This window comes from Stylophora pistillata, chromosome 14 (assembly GCF_964205215.1).
Source record: "Stylophora pistillata chromosome 14, jaStyPist1.2, whole genome shotgun sequence".
Lineage (NCBI taxonomy): Eukaryota > Metazoa > Cnidaria > Anthozoa > Scleractinia > Pocilloporidae > Stylophora > Stylophora pistillata.
In genome coordinates, this window is record NC_142532.1 from 2389503 (window position 1) to 2416533 (window position 27031).

Here is a 27031-nt window from a genome sequence, read left to right on the forward strand (position 1 = left end):
TCTCCCAAACTCAGACGGAAACGTCAAGGACCCCATGAACCAGTTTCAAATCGGTCGGAGCCTTCCGAGTAACTCCATTAATATATTCTATAAACATCACACAATACGACCATTACTTTCCAAAAACAATGAAAAAGTTACTTTTATTTTTCTCTATCAAAAGTAATTACCTTTGTAAAGAGATATGCTAAATGTTTGTATTCGTTATTTTGTTTTTAATATGTATACATGTTAACTTTTTATCTCAAAGCAAAGTCTACATCGCGCTCAATTCCAACAAACTTGAGGGCATCTGTGGCACTGTACCTGTAACATGAGTAAAAAAGCAATGAAAATATGAAAATTCACAAATCAAGCTCGCTTGCCTCTGAAAGAGTAGGCCATGATAGTGCTTTGCCCTTTGCATTGTGTCATGTGGAAAGCTACTTCGCCTCGTATATTCTTCTCTCCATCCACGGCCAGGAGCCCGTCCCTTTTTAAAGATTTTTTTGTGGGGTGGGGGGGGGGGGGGAGGGTTGGTTGGGGTCCCGTTATCGGATTTGCCGTATCTATTGAATATTGTTTATACTGCTGGGATCAGAAAGGGCCACGCTCAAGGAGAATGCATTGCGGGGGTAGAAAAAAAGTCGTCCTGCACGTTGGAGAGCCGCCGTATTATTGTGCTCTGGTTGATATTTCCCTCTTCCTATTTTTCCCACGAAAATGTTGGAAAAAGCTACTGCCGTTCTGACATCCTTTGCCGTTTCCGTTCAGTTTGTGCGAAAAAATAAGTCCCGCACTCGTGACAATCGATCGACCTTTCATTTGAAGAAAATATGCCAGCTTATGAAGAGGAAGTAGCTTTTCTTTCTTTACCTGTAGTCGAAGAATAGTTCCTCTCCAACCTCGATGTCACGTTTGGCAAATATTCCAATTCTATGGTCCCCGTTTACCATCATTACTGAAATGGAACAAAGCGCTGGGTTTTCAGTTTGTTTCTCGCTTGCTACAACGTGTTCTCTGGCATAGCTACTAAGTAATTCAGTGGACGTTATCAGAGTTGAACCTTTTAACCCTCCGTTAGTAGCAAACGTGTGAGACTATGCGTTTTAAACGATTTTAACGAATTTTTCAAAACTAAAATTTGGATGATGTCACTAATTCCTATGTCAATGGCGTACAGCTTTAAGGACAGTAGTGTTGTATCGATCAGTGTGATCGATTTGGAATGGACTTCTGGACCAAATCTAGACTGGATTTCGGGACCGGATTTGGACTGAACTTTAGAAGCGGATTTAGAATGAACTTCGGAACACCCTTGGATTCAACATCAAACATGGTGTTTTCTTTTGTTTGTAACTGAAACTTGAGGTTACCAGCATACAACACCACAGAAACAAAGACGTCCAATGATCTCTCACCTTTGGCATAACAGTTCGGACTGATGGAATGGTTTGCAAACCTAATTTTGTTTCCTTTACGAGTAGCGTCAACAACAAAGTCTGAAAATGAAGCAAATTCAACAAGATTTAACAGAGAAATGCTACACAATTGACGCGAGCGTAGAAGAAAAAAACTGCGAGGATTTAAACCCTAACAGTAACATTGAAATGGTTCAGAGTAACGAATTATTTTTAGAAAATTAAACGAAATGTGACATTCCTCTTTCCCTACCATTGTTCAAATTGAAGAGAAAGCTGCACATGTACTTGTCGTAAACTTTTCCTCTGCGGTCGGCCTCGTCCTGCGAGATAATCTGATGGCAAAACAAACGAAAGTAGAAAAATGTTAAGATTCTCATTTGTCATAATTTGGAAAGGAAAAAAACAATCTCTCATTTCTTTTTTAAGCGACTTAGTCAAAGAATATCGGCATTGCTGTTTCTCGGCGCCAACTCTCCAGCGTGTGCGTGTGCAACTGGCGTGACGCGTAACGACCACGGTAAAGACAACGAATGAAGTGACTGCTATATGTGCATTATAAGAAGGCAAAGAAAACAATTTTCCTACCTCTCCACAGTACTCGCCGATGAAATCGTTCTTCTTACAAGGCTCCTTGATATAAATTCCCCAACCAGCCACATCAGAGGGGGCAAGCAACAGATGCTGGAAAAACCAAAGTGTAATTGTGTGTTAGCTTGCTGCACATAAAACAATCCTTTCACCAAAAAAGAAGCTAATGCCTAACTCCTTCATAAATGCTGTCATAAAGCCTTTTAAAATTAACAACATTGAGTACAACATTTGGCTCATACAAATATTTCGAAACTACTTTGATTCCCATCCCAAAACAAATTTGCAATAGAAGAAAGCTCTAAAACTAAAATTAATTCCGAAAAACGATAACAACAAAGTATGCAAAAGTGTCCATGTCAGTTTCCAATGACAAATCTGTCGACGTTATTGGTAGATACTATGATATCACGCGCACAACGCGTGAATACACAAAGAAATACCGAGATGGGGGTGGGGGGGGGGGGGAGGAGAGAAAGAGAAAAATTGTAGTTTGAAAGATAAAAACGTAAGAAATCTTCAACAGTACACTAAATAAAAAAAAAAAAAAAAAAACCTCGTTCCCAGGATCTCTCATCTTCCCGTCCCCTAGAGCTAGTGATATCACAGTATTTGCCAATAACGTTGCTCGGTGGGGCTGGAAGATGAGGGACCCTGGGAACGAGGTTGTAAAAAAATTACTCAATGTACAAATGAGGTATGAACCTTTCTTTGACCACGTTGTAGCCCGACATTTCTACAGCTAATGTTAGTGGCTCCATCAAAGCAATCTAAAGAAGGAAATTCACAACATTCACTTTTTGTCCTGAACAAACAACGCCATAAAGTTAGAAAACCTATGTCGTAACGTCGTAGTCATTCCATAATGCAAAATGAAGTTTAAACTTTTCGAGTTTGTGTTTGTAATCTGTGGTAATCTCCTGCATCCTCATTCATTCTTGTTCCTTCTTGGTTTTCTATTGACTCTCAGGTGTTTTTCTATCTTGTCCAACCAGTATTTGGTTTTTTCTTGTATTTTCCTTTGAAATTTTGCGCAGGGAATTGGCCGGTCAAGTTTCAATCAATCTTCTCTATCCTTAACCATCCTTGTGCCTTCTCAATTTCTTTTTACCTCTTTTGTCTTATTCTAACCTACCAAATGAATAGTTTGTGAAACCCAACGAGTTGAAAGTAGCCTTTTCATAGCGCAAAAACTGCCTCACCCGCAAAATTTCCTGGTTCAATTAACAAACTGGACGACAACACGACGATCAGAGAGCTTTTCTCTTTACTTACCAGCACCACAAGTCCCACAGAGGTCTGGGTCACACTCTCTGACCGCTAAGAAGCATGGGCACTGCTTGGTGTTGCACTGAGCTTTGCAGCGGCAGCCAGGGAAACGATTTTGACCTGGAAAGGGGAGGGACAGTTGATATCATTGAACTCATGTCTCAGTAACAGCTCCACACATAAACATAGCAAAAATTATAGAACAAGTGCTAGTCTTTAACGAGGAAATAAAGCACTGAAGTAAACCTAAACAATATCTTTTTAATCTGATTTTAAGTGAGAGTTTAGTAATCTGGAATTGCTTCGGTTTTGCTTAGTAAACTAACGATACGTTCTCAGCTTATCAAATGCAAAAATCAGTGGCGTTTTCCCGCGCTCTTTTGGGGTCACGTGTATAAGATTCACATTCCTATTGGTCGTTCACTTTGCTTACAGTTGTTCTGATTAGCAACCAAACTTATCACGCTCGGCTCAAAGTGAAAAGAAGCTTAATGTTTGAAGCGAAGGAAAGCGCGAGTAACCATGCCACGGTTGGTTTCACTCTAGCACCTGATTAGTCAAGTTAGTACCCAACCTGTCCAAAGCGCGGGAAAACGCGGGCGACCAACTCGGGATTGATGTTAGTTCTACATCTGATTGGTTGAGAGGATGACGCGAGTTTTCAGGACCAATCACAGAGCTAAGTTTAACCAAACCAACGAAATGCCAGGTTACTTTTCAAATTCAGTTGCAAGTTACTCCTTGGAATGAAAACGACTTACAATCGGTGCTGCACTGACAGAACTTTTCACAAAAGTTCTGAGTTGCAACACAGATGCACGACTGATCACATGGCTGCCCAGGATGGTCACAAGGAATGTAGTTGTACACATGAGTAGAGGTACTGTCTGAAAAAGATACAAACACATGAACAAAGAGCTAGTACGGATGCTTTCAATTATACGGTGGCAAAGATAGACAGTCTACTTTAAGAAGCTCCTTAACTAAAGCAACTCCATATTGCGGGAACTTTAAAAAGTAGATTAGTGATTTTCTAGGATTTTTCAAGAAGATAAATTTTCGGTTTTTCTGAAAGTTGCAAAATGTTCCCTTCCTTACCTTTCTTTAGCTGAATCTTTCTACAATGAAGAGACCACATCCTGCAGAAGAAACAAATGAAACACACTTTCTCATTATAAAGTACTGTACATCATGTTTGGTATGAGAGACATGTAAGGGCAATCTCAATGGCAGCTGGACGTTATCCTCTTCGTAAATAAAAAAATTTAAGCCTCAACTCCATGAGTGACCAAATGAATTTCTCCTCACATTATCAATACAAAATCAAGCAGACAAGTGATCAAAGAACAATATAAATTAGGGGATTATCAGTTGAACCAATGCCAAATTCTTCAAACCTACATCATAAAAATGACCGTATTTCCTCCAATATGCGCCCACACTCTGGTAAGCGCCCTCCCCCGAACAAGCTCCTACCCACTGCGCCAAAGTGTCAAACAAGCACCCCTCCCCCTCGAATAAACGTCTCCCTTTCTTAAATGGTAGGCTCTTATTTAGTTTGTATAGAAGCAGACCTGTGTTTTCTTTTCTTCTTTCTTGGTGGAGTATCCTGATCATCTGCAGTTGGTAACGGCTCATGCGACTCTTGTAATGCTCTCAGGTATACCTGTAAAATGAGAGGCAATTTTCAATACGCTAAAATCACTGACACCCAAACCATTAATCTTCTTCGCATCTAAAACTTTCCGCCAGATTCGACTACCATAAACGAGCTTTGGTGAAAACAGGCTAGTTCAGAGTTAAGTTACATGTGAGAAGGTAGCGCGAAGTTTTAATCAACTTGGTGCCTTCATAATCGAGTTTGCAATGCTTCTAGACACGCCGTCGTCGAGCAACATCGAGTGGCACAACGTTTTTTCGTGCTACCCGACGCTGAGCCATAGAGGGTACGATGATGCACCGAAGTTTGAATCAAATTCGCACCAGTATCGCCTCCGCGACTGAGTTCCAGTACTACCGGACAATGGCTCGAGATGTCGACTGAAAAATCGAGTAATGACGATAAACAGCACGAACTTTTGTTGTGCCACCCGTTGCTAACCGGAAGAGCTGCGATGATAGGGCGACATTTGAGTAACAGGTCTTTCGGGAAAGACCTATTGTAAATTCTACGCTCCTTACCTCTTTACAAGTTTTTGTTCGAATTAAATTTGCAATACTGCAATAGTTGTTACAGTAGATTGGCCTCAAAACACGGAATAACGAAGCCTCGGCTCCCGTCCATTCAGTAGTTGCAAGCAAATGATCTGTGTTGCTTCCCTCAGTCTTTGAAGAATAAAATAATATAAATTCAGTGAAAAGGAATTAAAACAAAAAATATCTATTTTAGGCAGGGGATCTCACGCGTGATGGCTGGAAAAATCTGTTTCAATCCTCTTCATCCTTTGTCACTCTCTCTCCTTCTTAGTCTATCAGAATCCTTTTTTTCTTTTTCCATCTCTCTACGTTCATGTTTTATGATAATTTACAATCCATCGTAATCTTTTCCATCCTTAGCTTCCCTTGATCCACTTCAGGTTATTTGTGTCTCTTCTGCGTTTTTCAATCTCACCAAACATATGTATTTAGTAGTAATTTACAACACACTTGAATATTTTCCATCTTTGATCCATATTAGTTTATCATTGTCTCTTTTCTTTTTTCCACTTTCCCAAACTAATATTTTGCAGCCTCCTTCAAGTTGAAAGTTATTTTGCATGGTACATGGCGTTATTGAGTAGAAACTCATTTAAACGGGGTGACACATTTCATTTGACCGACTGTCGTAAAACCAAAACCAAAACAATAGCAATGGCCAATCAGGAGGGAAGATATCTTTAAGAGCCAATGAGAACTTAAAGTAAAACCGAACAAACTGTTTAAGCGCGGGAAAACGCGGGCGACCAAGTCTTGATAGGTTTTAGCTTGCATTTGATTGGTTGAGGAATGGCGCGAGTTTTCTGGACCAATCACAGAGTAAAGTAAGGCAAAAACAAATCAACCCCGGATTACTTTCGACACTCAATTGAAAACTGCTCTATTTTTCACATCCTTAATAGAGACTAAGAATTTTTGGTTTAAAAAGTCGCTGAACTCATAAAAATGTTAGCCATGCCTTAAACCAACCAGTATAGGCCCCTTTGCTTAAATTTTTTTAAGAACGATCAGAGGGTCTTGAAAAATCATTTACCGCTGTTTTCTCTGGACTTGGAAATCCTGAACCTTTAGGGTTTCCCTTTCCACCTTTGTTGTCTTTGCTGCTAACTCGACTTCTTCGTCTCGTGCTGACTGACTCAGATGACTTGCTGTCTTCTTCTCCTTCGTGAACACTCTGTTGCAATGAGTGAAGTGGCTATTAAAATTATTTAGAGCGCTTTTCAACTTGTTGTCGTAAAACCAAATCAAAGTAATCAAAACGGCCAATCAGAAGAAAGGAAAATGCCTTGAAGAGCCAATGAGAACACAGAGTAAAAACAACCAAACTGCCTAAAGCGCGGGAAAACGCACGTGACCAAGTCGTGATTGATGCTAGTCTTATATCTGATTGGTTGAGCGAGCGGCGCGATTTTAATGACCAATCTCAGAGCAAAGTAAATCAAAACAAGTGCGAACACGGATTACCTTTGACATCTGATATTGTGAACATACCTTAACATGCATATAGCACTCAGTTCCACACGGGTTTGTTTCTTGTAAATCAACAGGGCTCTGTGAACAAGAAAAAGACTTTAAAATTCTGAAACGATGTTTTTCAAATGACCAAATTTCTGGAAAATACAGCTGTATGAGCATTGTTAAGCCCTGTCCAAACCAGACTAAAAAAAAATAAACTAGAAAAAGAAAAGCCATCTTCAAATTTATTTGGTGTAATGTATAGACACGGCAACATTGTAACGTTAAAAAAATCTGTACCTTTCGCTTGATCTGTGTAGGAAGTGTTCTCCATCCTGGATAAAACAAAAAATGCAGCAATTTAATCAAAGTTATTTCATTTAAATTACGTTGCACACTGTATGACAAAAAATAGACAGCCAATCAGATAGTGTGATAATTCCCAAGAGGACAGTCCTAAAAAGCGACAATTTTTATTTTAATGACAGAGACTCCTGTGTGAAGGTGTAGTCTGATCGTCCGGGTGAGTGTAGTCCTGAGAAGGACTGTTGTCGGTGGTAGTGACTGACGTTTCGACAACCTGTGCGAAAGTCATCATCAGATGACATCACTTGACTCTGATGATGACTTCCGCACAGGTTGTCGAAACGTCAGTCACTACCACCGACAACAGTCCTTCTCAGGACTACACTCACCCGGACGATCAGACTACACCTTCACATGTTACCCCCGGGTTCAAACCATTTACTGCAGAGACTCCTGTGTCAACAATGTGAGAGAAAGTGATCATTAGTCACTTGACTCTGACCCCACTCCACATGCAGAAAATCAGAAAAACTCCAGTAGGTGTTCTTTAAACAGTATTTCACACCTCACAAATCTAAAAGGGAAAACCGAAAATCTCACCATACCTTTGCCTTTCTGTAAAATTCACATGTCACATTAATTTTGGGCTTAATCACACATCAGGTATAAACCTTAATTGCCACCCCATCTGATGATGACTTCCATCCAGATCAATGAATGCCAATCACTATCTCTTAGAACAATGAATTTCAAGGATCCCCACCCCATTTTACTGGACTATCCCACAACATGATCAATTCCCATTCCTAGGTCCAAGCCATTTATCGAAAACAACTTTATAAACATTAATTATCCACATGCTTTCCATAAAAATATCATTCATTAGGGCAATAAAGATCACCCCTCCTCACCATGCATAAAGCAATCATACTTGTAACATCTTCTGCAGAACAGCATGTGAAAAGAGTGCAGACTTTGCTCTCTTGAAACAGATTGTGCCATAGGACTATAAGAAAAAATAACAAATCCTCTCATTTGAAGAAATACTGATAATGTCCTTGACTCAGCCAATATTAAAAGATTATAATGATAAAAAACAATTGAGGTAACAGTGGACATTACTACAAAGAATTCTGTATAAATTTCAAGGGCACGAAAAACTTCAGATCTGATCTGACATAATGTCATCTATCTCCTGACCTGTCAATGTTTGGAGTGCATTCTGGTGGTAATTCCCCATTCTTACGATCCAGCACATTCTTGTACCTTTAGAGAAATAACAGAAACAAGTCCAGTGACAAATAAAATCAGTCTACATACAAGTCAGAAAAGGAGTGTAACTGCTGTCAATTCAGTGTCAATACCGTATGAGAAATCCTACAAACAAGCAATGTGTCCTAGTCCATAACCTTGAAAATTGCAGCTACAATATCCATAATTATTCTGTAATGTTCTATTCATTTGATGTGAATCTAGTTAAATGATTTTTATCCGAAAAATAAAGGCGAAAATAACAAGCAATAAAAAACACATGTGTGCCAAGGTTTGACCTTGTGGCAAATGACAAAACCTTGGCAGAGACTGGGCCCAGTACACAGGAAACCTAACATTTACAGGGGGACCCACCCAAGAGTAAGAGTGGGTGCTGGGGAATTGTCAGGGAAGTTTGATGAAATGCTGGGGGGGGGGGGCAACCTTACAATGGACTAGTATCCCATCCAGGGGGGGAGTAGTAATACTCCTCACCACTTCATGTCAAGGACACCAGGATAAGCCCTGGCCTACCAAGCCAGAAAGCCCATCCTTTTTTTTTTTTTTTTTTTTTTTTTTTAATTTCTTGCCAGAACTGATCCTTGTTTCAGAAATAAGGCATGAAGAGTAGTATTGGTGCACCCCCCCCTTCCTTGGTGCACCACCTTTACCTTACAAAAAATCCTTGTTTCAGGAATATGACAGGACTAGGGGTATCAGTGCTCCCCTCACAGATGGGATGTCAGTCCATATTAGGGGTTGTGCTTCTTCTCTGCATTTTGAGTCTGAGGTTTCCCCAACTGATGGCCACTACCCATTTTGACTCCTGGGTGAGGAGAGGTGCATGTACCATGAGGGTGAAGTGTCTTGCCTTAGAAGACATTGATACAACCAGTGCTCAACCCAGACCTCTAGATCTTGAGTCTTGAGGCATTGTGGGCCCCATCCCTAACTATACACCTTGTACGACTCACGTATTTTGCCTTAAAACACAACAAAATGGCCCTTGCAAGGGTTTGAAACCCAAGAAGACAAAGAAATGTACATCTATACCAAAACATGACGTTTACCTTCGGTAAACTTCTGCACCAGTTAAACCTTTATCAGGAAACAGAGATGCTATGGCATCAAACAGTTCATCATGCGTCTCCCCTGTTTCTCCTGGTGGTTTTTCTTCATCTTTTGGTAAGCAATCAGCCTCTACCAAGTTATAAGAAAATAACAAAAATTCTTTACAAATCAATAACTACCATAACACAATACAGTAGTAAAATGCACTTTGCAGGAGGTTGGCAGTTCTCAACAGGAACTTTTGACTGACCAGGAATCAGTTCTTCAGATGCTATTTAACTGTTCTTTAGATTTGAATAGAAGGTGGTTAAGCTATAGAACAGGTTCTATTTGACAAACATAATTCAATCACTGCATGAGTGATCTCCTTCCTTAAAAGAAAATATGGGTACTTGGCAAGAGAGGGCACAATTTTATTTTACCAGCTGTAAAAACAGAGCATTTCAAACAATGTTTTATAAAAAGGTGTCGATTATTTTATATTAGGAGCCCTGCATTGTTTTGTATTTGTAAATTTAAATGTTTGCTTGTATCTGTTTAAATAAAGATTCACTCATTTTAATTTGTTTTTAATGCATGCAGCCAGAATTGAAAAGTACTCTGGTGGTTTTTTTTTTTTTTTTTTTTTTGTGATGGAATTAGATACCATATAAAGCTTAACAGTTAAGTTGCCTCAAACACAAGTCTCTTTACTGCTCTCTACACATGTATACTTCCTAAGGTGCTGACAAGGAGAGAGTGTTTAACAATCAAGAGCTTATTTAGTTCTTGATCATTTCCTTTTTTCTCCTGACCTTAATGTGTGATTCAGGGGTGATATTGTGAGGAGAAATTAGATAGTGGCCGTTCTTAAGATTAAAATATTGTGTTGGATTTACATAGCCTGCAGTGCCGGCGTATTTTGGGCGCACGAGCGCACATTTTCGTATTAGGCCGCCATCTTAGGTTTGGTAACTGTGGAGGATTGGGGCGAGGAAATATTTGCCAAGGGAGTAGGTGTTAAGTGGAAGAATGGGCAACGGGGGAGAGGGAGGGGAAGGAAAAAATATTCCTTCCCCTCCCTCTCCCAAGTGGCCTTTTTTTCCACTTAACACCTACTCCCTCAGCAAATATTTCCTCGCCTCAATCCTCCAGTTACCAAATCTAAGATGGCAGCCTAATACGGAAATGTGAACTCGTGCGCCCAAAATACGCGGGCACTGCAGGCTAGGATTTACAATGAGTCATTAACACTCTTTTGTGAATTGAGAGTAACAGTCACACATACCTTCAGTGGTTTCTTTCTCCTCATCTGTTTTTGTTTCACTTTCTGTGTTCTCCTGAGCAGACTTCTTGTGTTTTTTCAATGCGTCAACCAGCTGCAGAAGTAGATCATCTGTGAGGGCTGCTTCATCAAACACTGGACAAAATGGAAAGGAAGCAATTTTGTGAATGAAATTTAGTACTTGCTAGCTGGGCCAATTGCAAAGTTAGACAGTTAACCCTTTACAGTATAACTCCCATGAGTGACCATGAAAACTTTTTTCCTTACAATATCGATGCATCAGTATCGCTCTATCCATTGAGCTAACTGCCTCCTGGTTAGCTTAATGGATAGAGCGCTGGACTGTTGCGCGGGAGGTTGACGGTTCAAGCCCTGGCCGGACCAACACTCGAAGGTCTTAAAATAATTGAGAAGAATATGCTACCTTTCTATAACATCAAGAAATGGTTAGATATTCTAGTCTTCTCAGATAGGGATGAATAAATGGAGGTCCATCTCCTACAGGGTTAGGGGTAGGAGACGTTAATTTCCCACGCACGAGATTACTGTGTGACAGATGTCCTCTGGTGGGATGGGAGGGATTTATTGGGTGGACTACTCGCATGGTTCGCATATGTTCCATTCTAGTCCTACCCTACTGCGGTAATGCAGTGAAAATGGTTAGAAGCAAGCAAGAGAATAAAAAATATCAGATTATCAGTTGATCCAATGCCAAATTCTCCAAACTAACATCATAAGAATTGTATGGCAGACAGTAAGGAGATTTACTAATGAGATTTTGGGATCAAGAGGGTTAAAAACAAGTATAAAATCTAAGTAGAAGTGTGTTTTACCATGTTCTGGAGTGTTGTGAACTCTCCCCTCATAGTTTTTGATGAGCTCTTCGATAAAAGATCCATCCTGGTCCAAAACTTCTTCTCCCATGTAAGGAATATTGTGCAGGACTGTTTCATCTTCCACCTGGTTATAAGAAAATACCATTCAGTGTGTGATACTATTGGTCAATTAGCTGGCTGCATTCCACTGTATGGCTTGCTTAAACTTTTCACTCCCTAACATCTGTCTGGATAATTTTTCCTCCATACTGTTCTCTACACAATTTCTAAGATGCTGACAAGGAGAATCTACTTCTTAATCAAGAGTTTCTGTAGTTGGTGATCATTTTCATTATTCTCCTGACCTTAATGTATGATTCAGGGATAATATTGTAAAGAGAAATTAGATGCTAGTCACTTTTAGGGTTAAAGGGCTGTTAAGTTTGGTCCAACTGTTCTTCCCCCTCTATTTGAACCCAGAGATATAATACAGGTAAACATCTTACTTACCTCATTTTCTTGGTCCATAAAGTAAGTTATGGAATCTTGTTTTTTCCATTAAGATTTACGGCCCTCACACTTGAGGCATAAATGGGAGTGGATAAAATTTGGTCCATAACTTATGGCACAGACCTTGAACTCAAAAATCTTTTTCACCTACCATATAGTTTTGCTGCAGAGGAGACCATGTAAAGAACTGCGGAAGAGACTGCACGGTATATAGGGTCCTTAAAACTGTGTGTTGAGTACCGTGTCCAAAACCGCTGTAGACAGAACTCTGGTTAAAGAAAGAAAACACCAGAGCATAGTAACTTAATTCCACTCTTCTGATACACAAAATTTGAAGTGAAGTTACTCTCCCATGAGTGACAATGACAGAATTTGTCATTACAATTTCAGTTGGAAAAGAGATTGGAACAAACATAAGTTATCGACCAAGCGTGAGGTCAAGATGGCTGGATATTGGCCGAGTCCTTTCTTTGCATTTTTATGGACCGAGACGAAGTCTCGGTCCACAAAAATGCAAAAAAAAAAAAAAAGAAAGAGGCTAATATCCTGCCATCTTGACTGAACAAGCTTGGTTAAAAGATTTATCATATTGGAAAAACATTTCGCTTTAATGAGAATTAGGAATGGCTTGTTTACTTTGAGAGCTTGGAAAGAAAGCCAACTGTGTTTGTAGCACAATAAACTCACTAGAGTCATTTCTGTTTTCTTTGTTTTGACTGTCTTCTGCTACTTTTCATGTTTCTATCACCGAAATTGTCCAAGAATTATGAACATAGTTCTAATTCTATTTTTTTCATGCATGGGATCAATGCAGGCAATCCCGAGTGGGCAAGATAGGCCCATCTTGCCTGCTCAGGTAGCCAATCAGAACATAGGATTCGCTTTATCTTGCCCGTGGGTGCTGCGAGTGATGTGATAAAAGAAAATATTCATTAGGGAAATATTAGTTGATCCAATACCAAATTCTCTAAACTAAAATCATAAAAACTGTATAATAGACTGTAAAGAGAATTACTATTCATTCCTCAGGAGCGAAAGGGATAAGTAAACAGCAACATAATTTTCTTTCAAGTTTTACCAGCATTATACACACAATACTTGCTTTTACAATTCAACATGACATTATTGAAACTCTTTATACCTTTCTTGTCGAGGGAAGGTGTTCAGCTGGTGATATTTCGGGCACCACTTGCTGCTTTTCACCCTTTTGTAATTGGTTTCTTTTCAACAGCTGTTCTTTGATGCCTTGTTGATTGTCTCTAAAACAGGTCTGAAGGGTCAAAAATAAACAAAAATCAAGTTTATTAATTAAAAAATAATATAAGACTAACATCTAAGTTATAAATTCACTGCCCTTTAAAATTCTAACTTCCAGAAGTGATTAACTTGTACCTTCTCCCTACAATACCAATACATTACCCAGCAAACAGTTAACGAGAATACTCAAACTTATCAGGTAGTTGTCAGCTAGACCTAACACCAAATTCTCATAACTTATTTACAAGGAAATGTGTGGCAGCTCCTGGGGAGAGTTAACAACTAGAAATTGAAAGTTAAAGGGTTCACAAACATTTCCATTACAGCAAACAATTTTCTTCCATTAATTTGGACTACCGTGGTACAGTATAATCACATGACCCACAGTAAATTAAATGAAAACAAACAGCTTGCTTGACAATGAAATTGCTATTTAAAAATAAAGAAAGCTTTTAAAAACACATAACGATTGTAGTTGAGCAGATTAGCTTTAGAGTACAGCATCACAAGAGAGTACAGTTCTTTCTCAAAGAGATCGAAGTAACAACAGGCTGATTTCATCTTGTTTCAGTCGAGGGAATGCATTTCATTCAAAACTCACTCTTTTGCTACAGAAGTTACATCGTAAAAATACGGGTAAAATAGATCAGAAACAGAGTACAACTTCCGATAAAATGTTACGGAGGTAATAAGTGAAGTTTCAGGTTCATATAAAAGTACATTTAGATAAAGATATTTGTAGATAAGCTTATTGCAAGAGTGAAGAACGATGCACATTTTGTCTTTGGGAGATCAAGTGCAAATTCTGAGTACCTTCACCGCTTCGATTTTCTCTGATTGCTTGGATTGCCGTAGTTTTAGGTATTCCAGCCGAGCGGTTCGTTTTAAGTCACTTTCCATGCTAAAATCTTTCACTTCTGTCGTGATAACTCTACAAGATAGCTTTCTGGAAAATTCTATACGGCGGGAAACACGTTTTTCAAACAATACGGAATGAACATTAGAACTCGGCTATTTTCGTAGCTAATCAGCTGTACTCGGTTCATCTTCGGAAAAGTAGCTTTATCTTATATGACGTATTATTTATTTGAAATTTGTTGGCGCGAAGCTCAAGAACAAAATGGCGGACGAAGAAGAAAAGGAAAATGTTACAGCTAGCGCGACTCACAAAAAGCCGAAGCATAGTGCAAGTCTTGTCACGGATGTGCTTTTGAAGTCTGGTCGTCTAGAAAAGGAAGACATAAACTCATGTGTAAAGAAAACATTGCAGAAAGCAGAGGAAGTGAAGGTAATGCGTTCTTTATTTAGAGCGTAAGTTAAGAATCGACTTTTTCAGTCTCTTTTTCAAGGCAAGAACCACTATTTATTTTGTAGCTATCCTCATATAATTTTATTTTATAAAATAAACAAAAGGAGTAAATTCAACCCATAGCATTTTAATTGGATCTGGTTTGCATCGATGTTAAATTATAATTGTAAATGCATTGGTTTTTTTTTTTATTTTTGTTAATTCCTGCTGATCTACAAATTTTTATTGCTGTTTTTTTCTAATTATTTATGCTTTAAAATTTTTGGTAAATTTCCTGTAGCTCTCTTTATGGTAAAAGTTTCTTGCTTAATTTTCGTTATTATTATATTTTCGCAGTTTGACCTTTTCAGAAAAATTTGGTTTGTGAATAATTCACAGTTAACCACAAACCATTAATGTGTTTTTTTCAACTGAAATTAAGGAAAAGCTGATTCGATTATATTATGATTTAAACTCATCAGGAGTTATTTAGAACCTCGAGATTGATCGGTTGAAACTTTGTAGGAGATTATTGAACGGGGTGTATTAATTTTCAATTGGTGCATGCTGTAATTCGAAATTGGGTTTATTGTATTCTTCAGAAACATTGATATATTTTATGGTTTTTTGGGAACAAAGATGTTGATGGACCTCAGATTTTGTTAGGATTGTTATCTAGCTAGACAAAAAAAAAACTTGGGGCAAAAGTTTTGGAACTGCAAATTTATCATCTAATTGATCCATTTACACACATCTCCCTTTCAGGCAGAGGTCCTGCAGGCAATCTACAAGGAATACACATTTGATGAATTTTTAGATTTCAGTAATTCAACCTTTGAAATGAACTGGAATGTAAACAACCTTCTTACTGAAATTCAAAATGTTTCTGGTAGATTGAAGGTTGGTGAGAATTTTGTTACTCAATTAACCAATATTGGTTTTTATTACACGACTCGGGCAGTCAGAGGGCCAATAACTAAATTAACCAATCAAAATGCTCTATTGCCGGTCCAATATTCTTTAAGTATTGGACCGGGTACTGTCCCGAATGGTCCCAAATCGTGATACCGCACTTGTGTCCCTTTGAACTTCAGTCGTACAATAAATCTCTTATTAACCAAGCTTGCTCGGGACCGTACTGGGAGAATATCGGCCCTCGGTCTTTTTTGTACAGTCCTCGCTGTGCTCGGTCCGTACTGTCAAGACCGCGGGCGGATATTCTCCCAGTACGGCCCTCACGCTTGGTTAATAAGAGGTATGTATGTCGGTGTGTTGTTATTGACATATGAAGCAAACATCGTGGGCCACAAAAGCTGCTAAGAGTTACTCGAGGTACAGCCAATAGCAACAATAGCTTCTTTTTAGAGCTCTTCAAACTTTCCTAGTGGTTCATATCTGAATGAACATATAACTGACAGACAAACCAACAAATAAATAGGGGGCAAGTTTCTGAGGAAACTGTGATGCTGCATCAATGGGGATTATTACAAGAAAATTTTGTTTTATCAACTGAGTTTATAATGTAAATCAACAACTGTAATGAGGGTCATAAGCTAATGTTTCGACCGTTAGCCCTTTGCCAGAGTAAATCAGATAAACCAATTGTTTTAATACATTTTCAAAGCAGTAGTGTAAATGTTATTCCTTAGTTGCTTCACTTCAGTGCAAACACATGTCTTCCTGTGATATGTGCAAGGGAATGTGAAGTAGGCTTTGTCAGTTGAATTGTAATTTTTGACAACTTATGCTTTTGTTTTTCCTTGTGCAAGAGTACTGTGGAAGGTCCTCTTGATGCTGCCGCTCGGGAACATGGTGACCTTGTGAAACATCTGAGAGAGACTGAAGCCATTGCAGAGCTCCTCAAAAGACTCCATAAGGTAAACAATGCCATGTAGTCATTCAATATTTATGAAATTTTTTGTGACAAAACAAACTTAGATATTTCAAAAGTTGCTGATGATACAATGTTATATCTTTCAAGATGTGAAGACACTTGTCTTAAAATTACTAACCTACAACAAAATTTGCAACTTCAAACTTGTAAAGAAACACATCCATTAATTTTCCAGGCAGCATTCACTTAATTTCCTGTCCCATAGGATGTTAAATTTCTTCTTGATGACCAACCTATGTATTATAAAGTGTTTTGTTGGTCCCCGGCCAGACCAACACTCAGGGTCTTAAAGTAACTGAGAATGTGCTACCTTTCTATAACATCAAGAAATGGATAGACATTCTAGTCTTATTGGATAACCGTTGACGAATAAACCGTAGGTCCCGTCTCCTGCATCTATCAATTAATAGTTAATTTGGTTAGGCAGGGGATGTTAAAGAACCCACTCACGAGATTACTGTGATGTGGTGTGGCCTGTTTACTGGCCGGGAACTGGGGAGAGGGGGCATCTGTTAGATTGGCCTTTATTTGATTGTAAACTGCTTAGCAGTCTGGTAAAAGTCCCCTGCACAGTATTGTAAAGCCCCATGAGCTCAGGATATGAGCACTATATAAATAAAAGTTTTTATGATTATTAACTGTAGATACATGAAGCATTGGATGCCTTCCCTGGGGAACTTAGTAAGGCTGCATATTATAATGCAGCTAAGCTTGTGCAATCTGTGGTAAGAGATAAAGTTATTGAGGGAGTAGACTTCAACTTGGGCTTCAGAAACAGCAGACATGAATCTCTTAATAAGGAAAACTAGATGCAATCGATACGACTTGTCTTTGATGTCAACTTTTGCTCAGGTTTTTGAAAAGTTCATTTGTTGAAATGTCAGCCTCTTTAAAAGTAAAAAATCTTTTTTAAGGCCACACTTGGACAATCAATAACACTCAAACTTATACAATTAACTCTTACTCTTGGATTTGAATCAGTGAGTCATTTACTTGTATTAGTGGTGATAATTAAAACAGTTATTGTTACAATTTTTTTCTTTTGATAGAAAGAGCTCCTGTCTGATTTGCCTAAAGCTGGCCAGGAAGGACGGATTTTCATTGCCCTTAGAGTGAGGGATCATCTCTTTCAGTAGTTGCAATTGTATTATTTATTTATTAAATAAACACCAAAGAAATGCCAGGTGAGCTTTTACATAAAAACGTGACATCTTCACATGTGAAAATAGCATGTTATCTTCACACATGAAAACAACACCATTACTATGGTTAATACATAATAACGTAGTGAAAGTGAAATGGTTTGGCTTTTCATTGGTGTTTATATAATAAACAGAAAACTACATAGCTGTTTGGAGATATGAAATTTCTCTTCTTGTGTTGGAAAAAATTTCACTTGTTTGCTCACTAACCCGCGAAATATTTTTCAACACTCCAAGAGAAATTTTGTATCTCCACATGGACATGTGATATCCCTTATTTATCATATGACTTATAAGTTCCCTTTTTGCCTAAATAAGAGTTTATGGTGTTCTTATCACATGGACTAATCTTCTCCATGATGTTTTTTGCTTGTCTATCGAGGGGGGGGGGACCATGTAGTCATCCAAAGGGTGGGGTGGTAGTCTGGATGGGGGAGATCTTCTGCCATGGATACTCAGGTGACTAGCCAATCTTAGCCCTGACGAGCTGATGGCAGAATCTGCAAAGAATGTGTTCAGCCCAACCTAATATGTAATATGGAAAAAATATCAATATATTGCAGGAGGAATGGGGAAGACAGAAAGCTCAACTGACAGCAACACTGGAGAGGGTGTGGACCAAAAGTATTGCATGGACAACACCTACTACAGCATCACTAGACAACAGGCAGGGACATCTGAAAACACAACTCAAGCTAGACCCAAGTGAGCAAACACTTTAGACTCTGGTCATGAATTCTCCTCAGGTTCTAAAAACAGTAAACTCTGTCATATTGACAACAGAACAGTTCTCTCCAGGACTTCTCTCTCCCTTTGTAGCCTGAAGACTGCCACATTGTTTCTGTAGTATGCTGTCTGGCTTTTTTGAGAACTCCTAAACAAAAGGGGAATGGCTTACCATTAGGATTATGAACGAACTCCCGCAATCTTGATTTTTCTGCCAAATCTGAACTAAAATGAAAACAAATAAAATTCTTTTTCAAATGTACATCCATTCTAAACAAATATATATCCGCAAGCTGCTGTCGTTGATGGATTTAATTCTTTTGTTAACCCTTTATGTCATCTTAACACCAGTATGCATAAAATTATTTTCCATACTGTTCTTTACACATTTCCAAAGATGCTGACAAGGAGAATTTGTTTAACAACCTTGAAAGAGCTTCTTTAGTTGGTGATCATTTGCTCTATTCTCGTAATGTTACTGTTTGATCCAGGCATGTTATTGCTGAGAGAAATTAGATGTTTATTACCTGTAGGAGTTGAAGGGTGAACTAAAATTAATAATTATCATGGACACGATTGGCTTGCATTGATTTGTGAAATTTGATATTTTTATTGGCAGCTGGCTGTTCAATGAGTACTGTCCTTCAAGCAATGGAAGTAAGTTTGATCCTAATTACCATGACAACAAGGCTGCATTTGTGACTGACTTGTGAATGACAGAAACGTCAGAGTAACTTAATGGCTCTTGCTTCTTGCATTTGCTTTCGAAGCTTTACAAGTTCTAACAAGTTCGGTTTCTTTTATCTTCTATGTTTCCAGGTACTTGGTATTTTGGAAAAAAGATTGAGAGCATTTGGTAATGTGGTGCAATTTCTGAATCTCTTGTATAAAAAAAGCTTTGTGGACTCAACAAAGGCATTTTAAGGCTTACTACTTTACACCAGTTACACCTTGTCAGAAAAAATGGCAGCTAATAAGTGAGCATATAAAAGGGCCTCTTGTTGCAAGATCAGAGCACCCCTGAGGAAGGCACTATACAGTGTCGAAACATTGGGTCTATGAATTGTAATTTTGGTTACATTCATTAATTAAATCTTTAGTTAAAACCAGAGTAGCATCAAACCATGTCTGATTCTCCACCTGGTTGCTGTGTGAACTTTAAAATATCGCATTTTAACATTTGGTATTTTTATTCATGTAGGAAAGAGGCTGGTACAGTTTATATTTCGTCCCATAATACTGTTTCCCAGGTAATGTAATATTTTCAAGTGAATTGACGATTAATAACCAGCTTATGCTGTATACACCTATCCCAGTTTTTCTTGCACACAGTGGCTGAGTATCTCTTTATCCTAATGAATGGAATTGTAGTACAATGCCATTAACTTCTGAGCGTTTCAACTGGCATCCTTAATCCTCTGACCCCTCAGCTGCAGAGTGACCAGCATCTAATTTCTCCTTACAATTTCACCCCTGAATCACACTTTGATGTCACGAGAATAAAGGTAATGATCAACAACAAGAGAAGCTCTTACTTGTTAGACAAATTCTCCCTGTCAGCAAGTTAGGAAGTGTATTTATTTTTCTAACCATTTTCACTGCATTACCGCAGTAGGGTAGGACTAGAACAGAACATATGCAAACCATGCGAGTAGTCCACTCAATAAATCCCACCCATCCCACCCCAGGGGAGGACATCCATCACACTGTAATCTTGTGCGTGGGAAATTAATGTCTCCTACCCCTAACCCTGCAGGAGACGGGACCTCCATTTATTCGTCCCTATCCGAGAAGACTAGAATAATCTAACCATTTCTTGATGTTATAGAAAGGTAGAATATTAATTACTCTTCTGAATTATATTTAATTAAGACCTTGAGTGTTGGTCCGGCCGGGGCTTGAATCCTCTACCTCCTGCACAACAGTCCAGCGCTCTATCCATTGAACTAACCAGGAGGCGGTTTAGAACAGTATGGAGAATATGCATACTGATAATAGAGTGTAAAGAGTTGAATAACTGATTTCAAGGGTGTAAAGGGCTATTAGGCTTATTTTTAAGAGGCACTTGATTTTACTCCTGGGTAGAGAGAGGCATCTTCAGAGTTTAACCATTTAATTCTCAAGATCTGATTGTTAATTCTCCCCTCCAGCTGATACACATTTCCTTGGAAATTAGATACAAGAATTTTGTGTTCGATCAAGATGACAACTTCAACCTGATAAGTTTGAGTCTTCTCATTACCTGTTTCCTGGATAACTTATGGATATTATAGGGAGAAGTTGCCTGTTAATCACTTCCAGGAGTTAAAAGGTTTTGAAGCATGTGGACTTCTTAATTTCTTAATCAACTTTTATTTTCTAAAGCTTAAAGCCTCAAGTTGATAAAACAAAACAAGAAACTACAACTGTGTCATTTGCAAAGGAAAGTGGAAAAAAGATCATTGATCCTAGTAAGTAAATGCAGGTTTTTTTTTGTTTAATTTTTGAATTTAGTGACGATAGGAAACCTTCTAGAGGAGAGACCTTTTAATTATATATGCCCCCAACACTGTTTTTTAATTTCAGCCTTGCTGTATTCAAAGTTCTCAGAAATCCTGGTTGTTTTGAGAAACTTCTTTGATGGAAGTAGGAAAGAAGATGAGGAAAAGTCAAAGGAACTCAATGTGTCAAGTTCTTTACTTTTTGCTAAACTGGGTAAGTTTCATCAAGGATTTGTATACAGTCTTGAATTCCTGAAAAAGTACATGGAAATTTTAATTTCCTTTACCCTGGAAAAATAGAAAATAATGTGCTGACAAATTGCGGACAAAAAAAATCATGTTCAAATAGTAGAGACGAGATTATTATTCAACACCTAGTATATTAACCAATTATCAATTATTCTGTTTTTTGTATTTATAAACAAGTTTTATTTCTTATTCTTCAGGTGAATATGTATGGCCTGATCTGTCAGAAACTATTATTGCAGAGTGTCTCAAGAAATCAGTTCCTACCACAAGTGCACAGGTATACCAACTTAATTCTTGGATTCACATTTTTAACTTCATCTAGTACACACGGTATTTTTGAAAGTTAACCACTATTTTCCAAACCGGGAATTCAACACATTGGGATTGTATGAGGACTTAAGCAGGGATCCTTTCAAACTTCTGCCAATAATCTTGCAAGATCCTTCAGTGTGTAGTGGAATTCAGTATATTACATTAATTTTATTCTATATATTTTTTTTTTAGTTGGAAAAGTACCAAGATGTCATTAAAACCACTGAGGAATTTGAGATAAATCTTGTGTCTTTAGGTACAGTACTGAAAATTTCTTTTAACAGTTTGTTGTCTTTTCATGATGCCCAACTTGTTATCATTGCAAAAATCAAATTATTGGTTCAAGCAGCTATTCTTTTGAGCTCATGTTTTGGTTTGTTGCTCAAATATTTTGTTATCATACAGGTTTAGTCCCTAAAGGAACAAACAATCTCACATCATATGCAAAGGATGTTGGTATTCACTTTGGGAACAAAAAGGTATATTAAGTTTGTTTCTTGTCTTTTAATTGTTTTAAGGATCTTGACTGTTTTAATCATCAGGAATTCATTGTTTTAGTCTGACTTCAAGTTCTGTTCTTTTTTTTTTTGCTTTTAATTGTGATTTTTTAGTGCCAAGATCTTCTTGTCAGGGCACGTGATCTGATGAAAGATGACATTCACAACACTGTGTTGGTGGACAGCAACAAAGACAAGGGGGTTCTATTAAGTTTGGGTGATATACAGAAAGCATTATCAGATAACAAGAAAGGAGTCAAGGTATTTCACAAACATTGTTGCAATTTTGCCTCATGTTTTTAAAAATTCAGTTGTAGGTTGCTTAAGAAAAATATTCTCCTCATTGATATAGCTGTACTATGCTGTATGGTAACCATATTTTGTATGGTCATTCAAGTTTTGGTTCTGTAGAATCTATGATAAATCCCTAATTATCAAGTGGCAAGTAGAAGAGATTTCTTAGAAGGCCTATACTTGTCATGAAAATATGAGCCATCAATTAATAATAATATCTTTTTTCAGCATGAACCATTGCAGAGAGATCCAACCAACACCCTAAGCAAGTTTACATTCTGCCTTCCATCCTGCCGAATCAGTGAGAGTACAGAGAAACTGATGAATCTGGCTTACAAAACTTTGATAGAAGCAACACAGTCCACCCCACAATGGTATACACTGAAGCAACAATATCACTAAAAGTCTTGTAAAGCACAGTTCTGCCTTTTAATTTTAATTAATACTCACTTTATGTTAAGTTTACTTGCTTTGTTTTTTTTCCTTTTCCAGTGCTATTCAGCTCTTCTACAGCGTTCGCAACATGTTTGAGTTATACTGTAACGTTGTACCTACCTATCATCAAAAGCACTTGGTGAGTTTATGACCCATTCATTCTTTTAGAAGTCAGGGTGTGCCCACAATATAGCAGTAATTCAACCCTGCTGTAGAAAATAACATTCTACAAATCTATGGTGTTCTTGGTGAAACCAAAAGGGGGATCTCCTTGCTTTGTTCTTTAGCAAGTTTTTTTTCTTTCTCACAAATTGTTCCTTAAAGGGAGGAGTATGAATTGACATGCGTGACTTACAAGAAAGGACTGGGCATAATTTATGGGGTTAACCATTCATACACTTAGTCTATTAGCGAGACTCATCACAGTCACAAGGTACAATTGTGTTCAGTGTCAATTCTTTTTGCACAAATTTGGAGTAAAACATATACAATAAACACCAGCATATAGTGCATAACATTCTGTTCTGCACTGCACCGGTATCGTAGAGATCATATGGGTTCAAACTCCGTACAGGCTTGAATTTTTTCCAGGCCTTATTTCCACTACGACATAATTAGGGTTCATTACTGTGAGGATCATTTCCATACATTCTGTTCTTCTTGAAACCCCGGTTAGCTCAATTGGTTAGAGCGCCGGATTGTGTTGTGCAGGAGGTCAAGGGTTGAAGCCCTGGCCGGACCAATACTTGTGGTCTTAAAAGAACTGAGGACAATTTGCTTCTTTTCTATAATATCAAGAAATGGATAGATATTCTAGTCTTCTCGGATAAGGATGAATAAACTGTAGGCCCCGTCTCCAGTAGGGTTAGGGGTAAGAGACGTTAATTTCCCACACACGAGATTACTGTGTGGTGGACGTCCTCTCCTGGGGTGGGATGGGTGGGGGTTCACAGGGTTCCATTTAAACTAGCTATCTGCTAAACTGGGCTACCCTGTATAATATTCGTATATACTTACATACATACTTGATTCGTCACCACTTACATCCTGCACCTTGTGTTTTTCTCCCTTCAGAGCACATTGCCTCAGTTGTCTGCGCTGCACCATAACAACTGCATGTACATTGCCCATCACCTTCTTACCCTTGGACATCAGTTCAGATCCAAGTTGCCAGAACCTCTTAATCAGAGTGTGGCTACGTTTGTGGATCTGGTGCCAACCATAAGACATATGGGGGAGAAATGTTTCCTCGAACAACTGGTTAGTATTTTGTTAGATATTTTTGTTACCATTTTTGCCATGTATACCAATTGAACATCATGATCTAAGAGGGCTTCTACATGTAAATCCATTTCCATAACTTAAAATTACTTCAATTTTTACAACTTAATGACTCGCAGGACAAGTGTCAGATTGAGTCTAAACATCAGCATGCACATTCTCCATACTCTTCTTTATACATTTCCTAAGGTGCTGACAAGGAGAATTTGTTTAACAATCAAGAGCTCCTTTAGTTGGTGATCATTTCCTTTATTTTCCTGACCTTCATGTGTGATTCAGGGGTGATATTGTAAAAAGAAGCTAGATTCTAATCACTCAAAGGGTTAAGTGAAAGAGTTCTTCAGTAAATTCTTTTCTGTTCGCAGCGGAAGCAAAGATCTAGTTTGTTGGAAGTTTTGCAGTCAACCAAAGGCTTTGCTAATGTGCATGAGGATGAAAAAGGATTACAGGTTGAGAGAACAATGAAACAGGTAAGTATACAAAGAACTGTACAAATACAAAAATTAATAAATTATAATTTTCTCCAGTAAGTTATTTCAGTGCTGTGGGTTTCCTCCATTCTCATCCCTCCTTTTCTTTTAAAAGATGTACATAAGGGAAAATAATGTTATTGTCCATAATTTGAACTAGTAGATTGATTTAAAATTAATTTTTGTAATTTTACTATTATTATTATTATTATTATATTGTTATATGGTAAATTGTAATCTTGTAATTTTTGTAAAATCATTAAAAAACTGAAAAAGGAAAGAAAAATTTTTTTTTTAAATACAAGGAATGGTACAGACAGCAATCTACAATTTTTAATTTTCAGGTAATCCACAACTACCAACTAAATACTTTTCTGACCAGAAGAATTGCCTTGAGCTGACAATACCTTCTACACCAAGTTTTCATCAGTTAACCCATTAACTCCTAAAATCTTGTTGTTAATTCTCTCTTCTAGCTACCACACATTTCCTTGTAAATTAGCCATGAGGATTTGGCGTTAGATCAAGATAACAATATGTACCTGATAAGTTTGAGTATTCTCGTCACCTGTTTGCCGAATAATTAATGGATATTATAAGGAGAAGTTACATGTTGATCACTTGTTTCATTACGTTTCAGATTTTACATATCTTGACAAATCTTGGAAAAGTATGGAATGGTATTTTACCAGTTGATATTTACTGTCAGTCCTTGGGAGCCTTATTTGATGACGTCCTTAAAAACATAGCATGGGAAGTTATCCAGCTTGAGGTAAGGCAAACAAGGAAATAACTTATTACTAACCAGGCAAGAGGGCTTTATTGTGGAATACTATTGTGAGGTTGTAGCCATATGGACCAAGCGCATCATCAGAGTAAAGTAAGTAGCGATGATAATCGTTCTCTTTCGAAAAACTCTCACCCAGACAGTCAGACTACAGGACAAACTTTTACTGATTTACTTTCCTCACACATGAAGGTTAATCATCAAAAACCTTGTGTCAGAAGTATTTTTTTCTAAGGTTGTTCTCATAGTCTATGAAACTCCCTTAAGAAAAAAAAATTTGCAGTAACTAATGATATTTTGTCATTACTTTCATGATAGGATATTTCAACAGAAGAGGCACACCAGCTTCACTCATTACTCTCCATACTTGTTGAGCGAGGGTCTGAAATATTCCAAAATACAGAGGAAGCAGCCTCAGAAGCAGTAGAAAACAGCTGGGTAAAACATAACACAGACAAAAAGTCAGAGTGTTCATTGAGCATTGCTCATTGAAGAATTATTTTGTAATTATTTTTATGTAAATTTTCTTGTTTTAGCATGTATTTTTGCTTAAAAACAAAGACCTATTGTTATTATTATTATTATTATTTAATTCTCTGGCTACTGGGCATAATACTCCAACTTAATTTCTATGGCCAGAGCTGTTCTTATTAAACAGAGAATATTTAGCTGTTACTGAACACTTTTTTTTTTCAGATACAGATTTCTCATTGAACACCCTGTACTAAGCCTTCAACTATTTACAAATGTTTACTTTGAGAGAGTATACATGGAACTATATAACTGAACTCTGTTAGCTGCTGCTAATGTGACTTATTTAATGTGCAAACAGAGCAGGTTATATTATACCAAAGTACATTGCTAGTTGCTCAAAGGGTTTCACCCTTAAGAATCACTTTTGTGAAGGTTTGGTCCTTACCACTACTGGCTTTCATAGAACGATCTCCAAAATGCACTGTTTGTGTTTCAGAACTTATGCACAGTTGTACCTCACTGGATTCGTTACAAAGAGCTGATAGCGATATTGGAAGCCAGTTTACAAGACATTGTGGATAGATGGGCAGATGGAAAGGTATTTTCATTTGTAACTATCTAAACAAAGGTTTTAATATGTTTCCAAACATGTGTTGGTTATTACAGTTGTTACTTGTTTTGATGTTTTCCACCAGGGTCCCTTGGCACATGAGTTTACAGCTCAAGAAGTGAGAGGCTTGATAAGGGCCCTCTTCCAGAACACCGACCGAAGAGCAGCTGCGTTGGACAAGATAAAGCCAGTACAAGCATAGTGCAATCAAATGACTGTCAAGCAGACATTATAGACACTTACAAATTCCTCAATGATTCATATTTCTGAGTTAAGTCAAAGCATCACCCCTCCATGGACAGAGTTTTCCCTTATTAGAAGCAGGACTGGTATAAGAAATTTTCAAACCAGTAGAGCAATCCTTTTTACCTGTTAAATTTTCAAGAATTCTAAGAGATGTCCGGCAGTAACAAGTAAGTAAATTAATAAAAAACGTTTTACTGCCTGAAGAGGAGAACACTACAGAGAGGAAACGTGTGGAATTAATTATCACCATTGTGTGGTTGGAGATTGTCAATCTATCAGGATCATTGGATCAAGGCTCTTTGGTCAGCTCAGTTGCTTAAACACCCCCCCCCCCCCCCACCCAGTTGCTGATACAAGTAGCAGATTGTGTTAGCGATTAACCAAATGATTATATGAACTCA

At 37.9% G+C, this 27031-nt stretch overlaps 2 protein-coding genes across 3 annotated transcripts; one reads left to right on the top strand and one right to left on the bottom strand.

Annotated features, from left to right (window-relative positions):
• Positions 1-112: 112 nt before the first annotated feature.
• On the bottom strand, positions 113-14408 carry LOC111323365 (histone-lysine N-methyltransferase EZH2). 2 transcript variants are annotated; one of them, XM_088745767.1, is made up of 22 exons: positions 14199-14408; positions 13270-13398; positions 12280-12396; positions 11637-11763; positions 10807-10938; positions 9539-9668; positions 8418-8483; positions 8129-8223; positions 7212-7246; positions 6948-7007; positions 6490-6651; positions 5442-5585; positions 4835-4926; positions 4359-4399; positions 4022-4147; positions 3267-3380; positions 2697-2761; positions 1989-2084; positions 1654-1735; positions 1401-1481; positions 856-940; positions 113-306 (listed from the first exon to the last, which is right to left on the bottom strand). In XM_088745767.1, the coding sequence occupies exons 1-22, from the start codon at positions 14283-14285 to the stop codon at positions 240-242; spliced, it is 2133 nt and encodes a 710-aa protein (XP_088601893.1). In that variant the 5' UTR covers positions 14286-14408; the 3' UTR covers positions 113-239. The 2 variants fall into 2 exon arrangements, with proteins under 2 accessions (XP_088601893.1, XP_022782427.2); XM_022926692.2 differs by having other exon boundaries at positions 6490-6630; positions 14199-14406.
• Positions 14409-14482: 74 nt separating this feature from the next.
• On the top strand, positions 14483-26848 carry LOC111323366 (centromere/kinetochore protein zw10 homolog). The gene is made up of 23 exons (XM_088745766.1): positions 14483-14673; positions 15439-15573; positions 16443-16550; positions 17212-17292; positions 17617-17679; positions 18333-18474; positions 19115-19152; positions 19315-19351; positions 19697-19745; positions 20860-20945; positions 21061-21189; positions 21422-21501; positions 21729-21792; positions 21942-22015; positions 22148-22294; positions 22556-22701; positions 22820-22901; positions 23837-24022; positions 24409-24513; positions 25154-25285; positions 25619-25738; positions 26271-26372; positions 26470-26848. Exons 1-23 carry the CDS (start codon positions 14506-14508, stop codon positions 26584-26586), a joined length of 2391 nt encoding a protein of 796 aa, XP_088601892.1. The 5' UTR covers positions 14483-14505; the 3' UTR covers positions 26587-26848.
• The last annotated feature ends 183 nt before the right edge of the window (positions 26849-27031 follow it).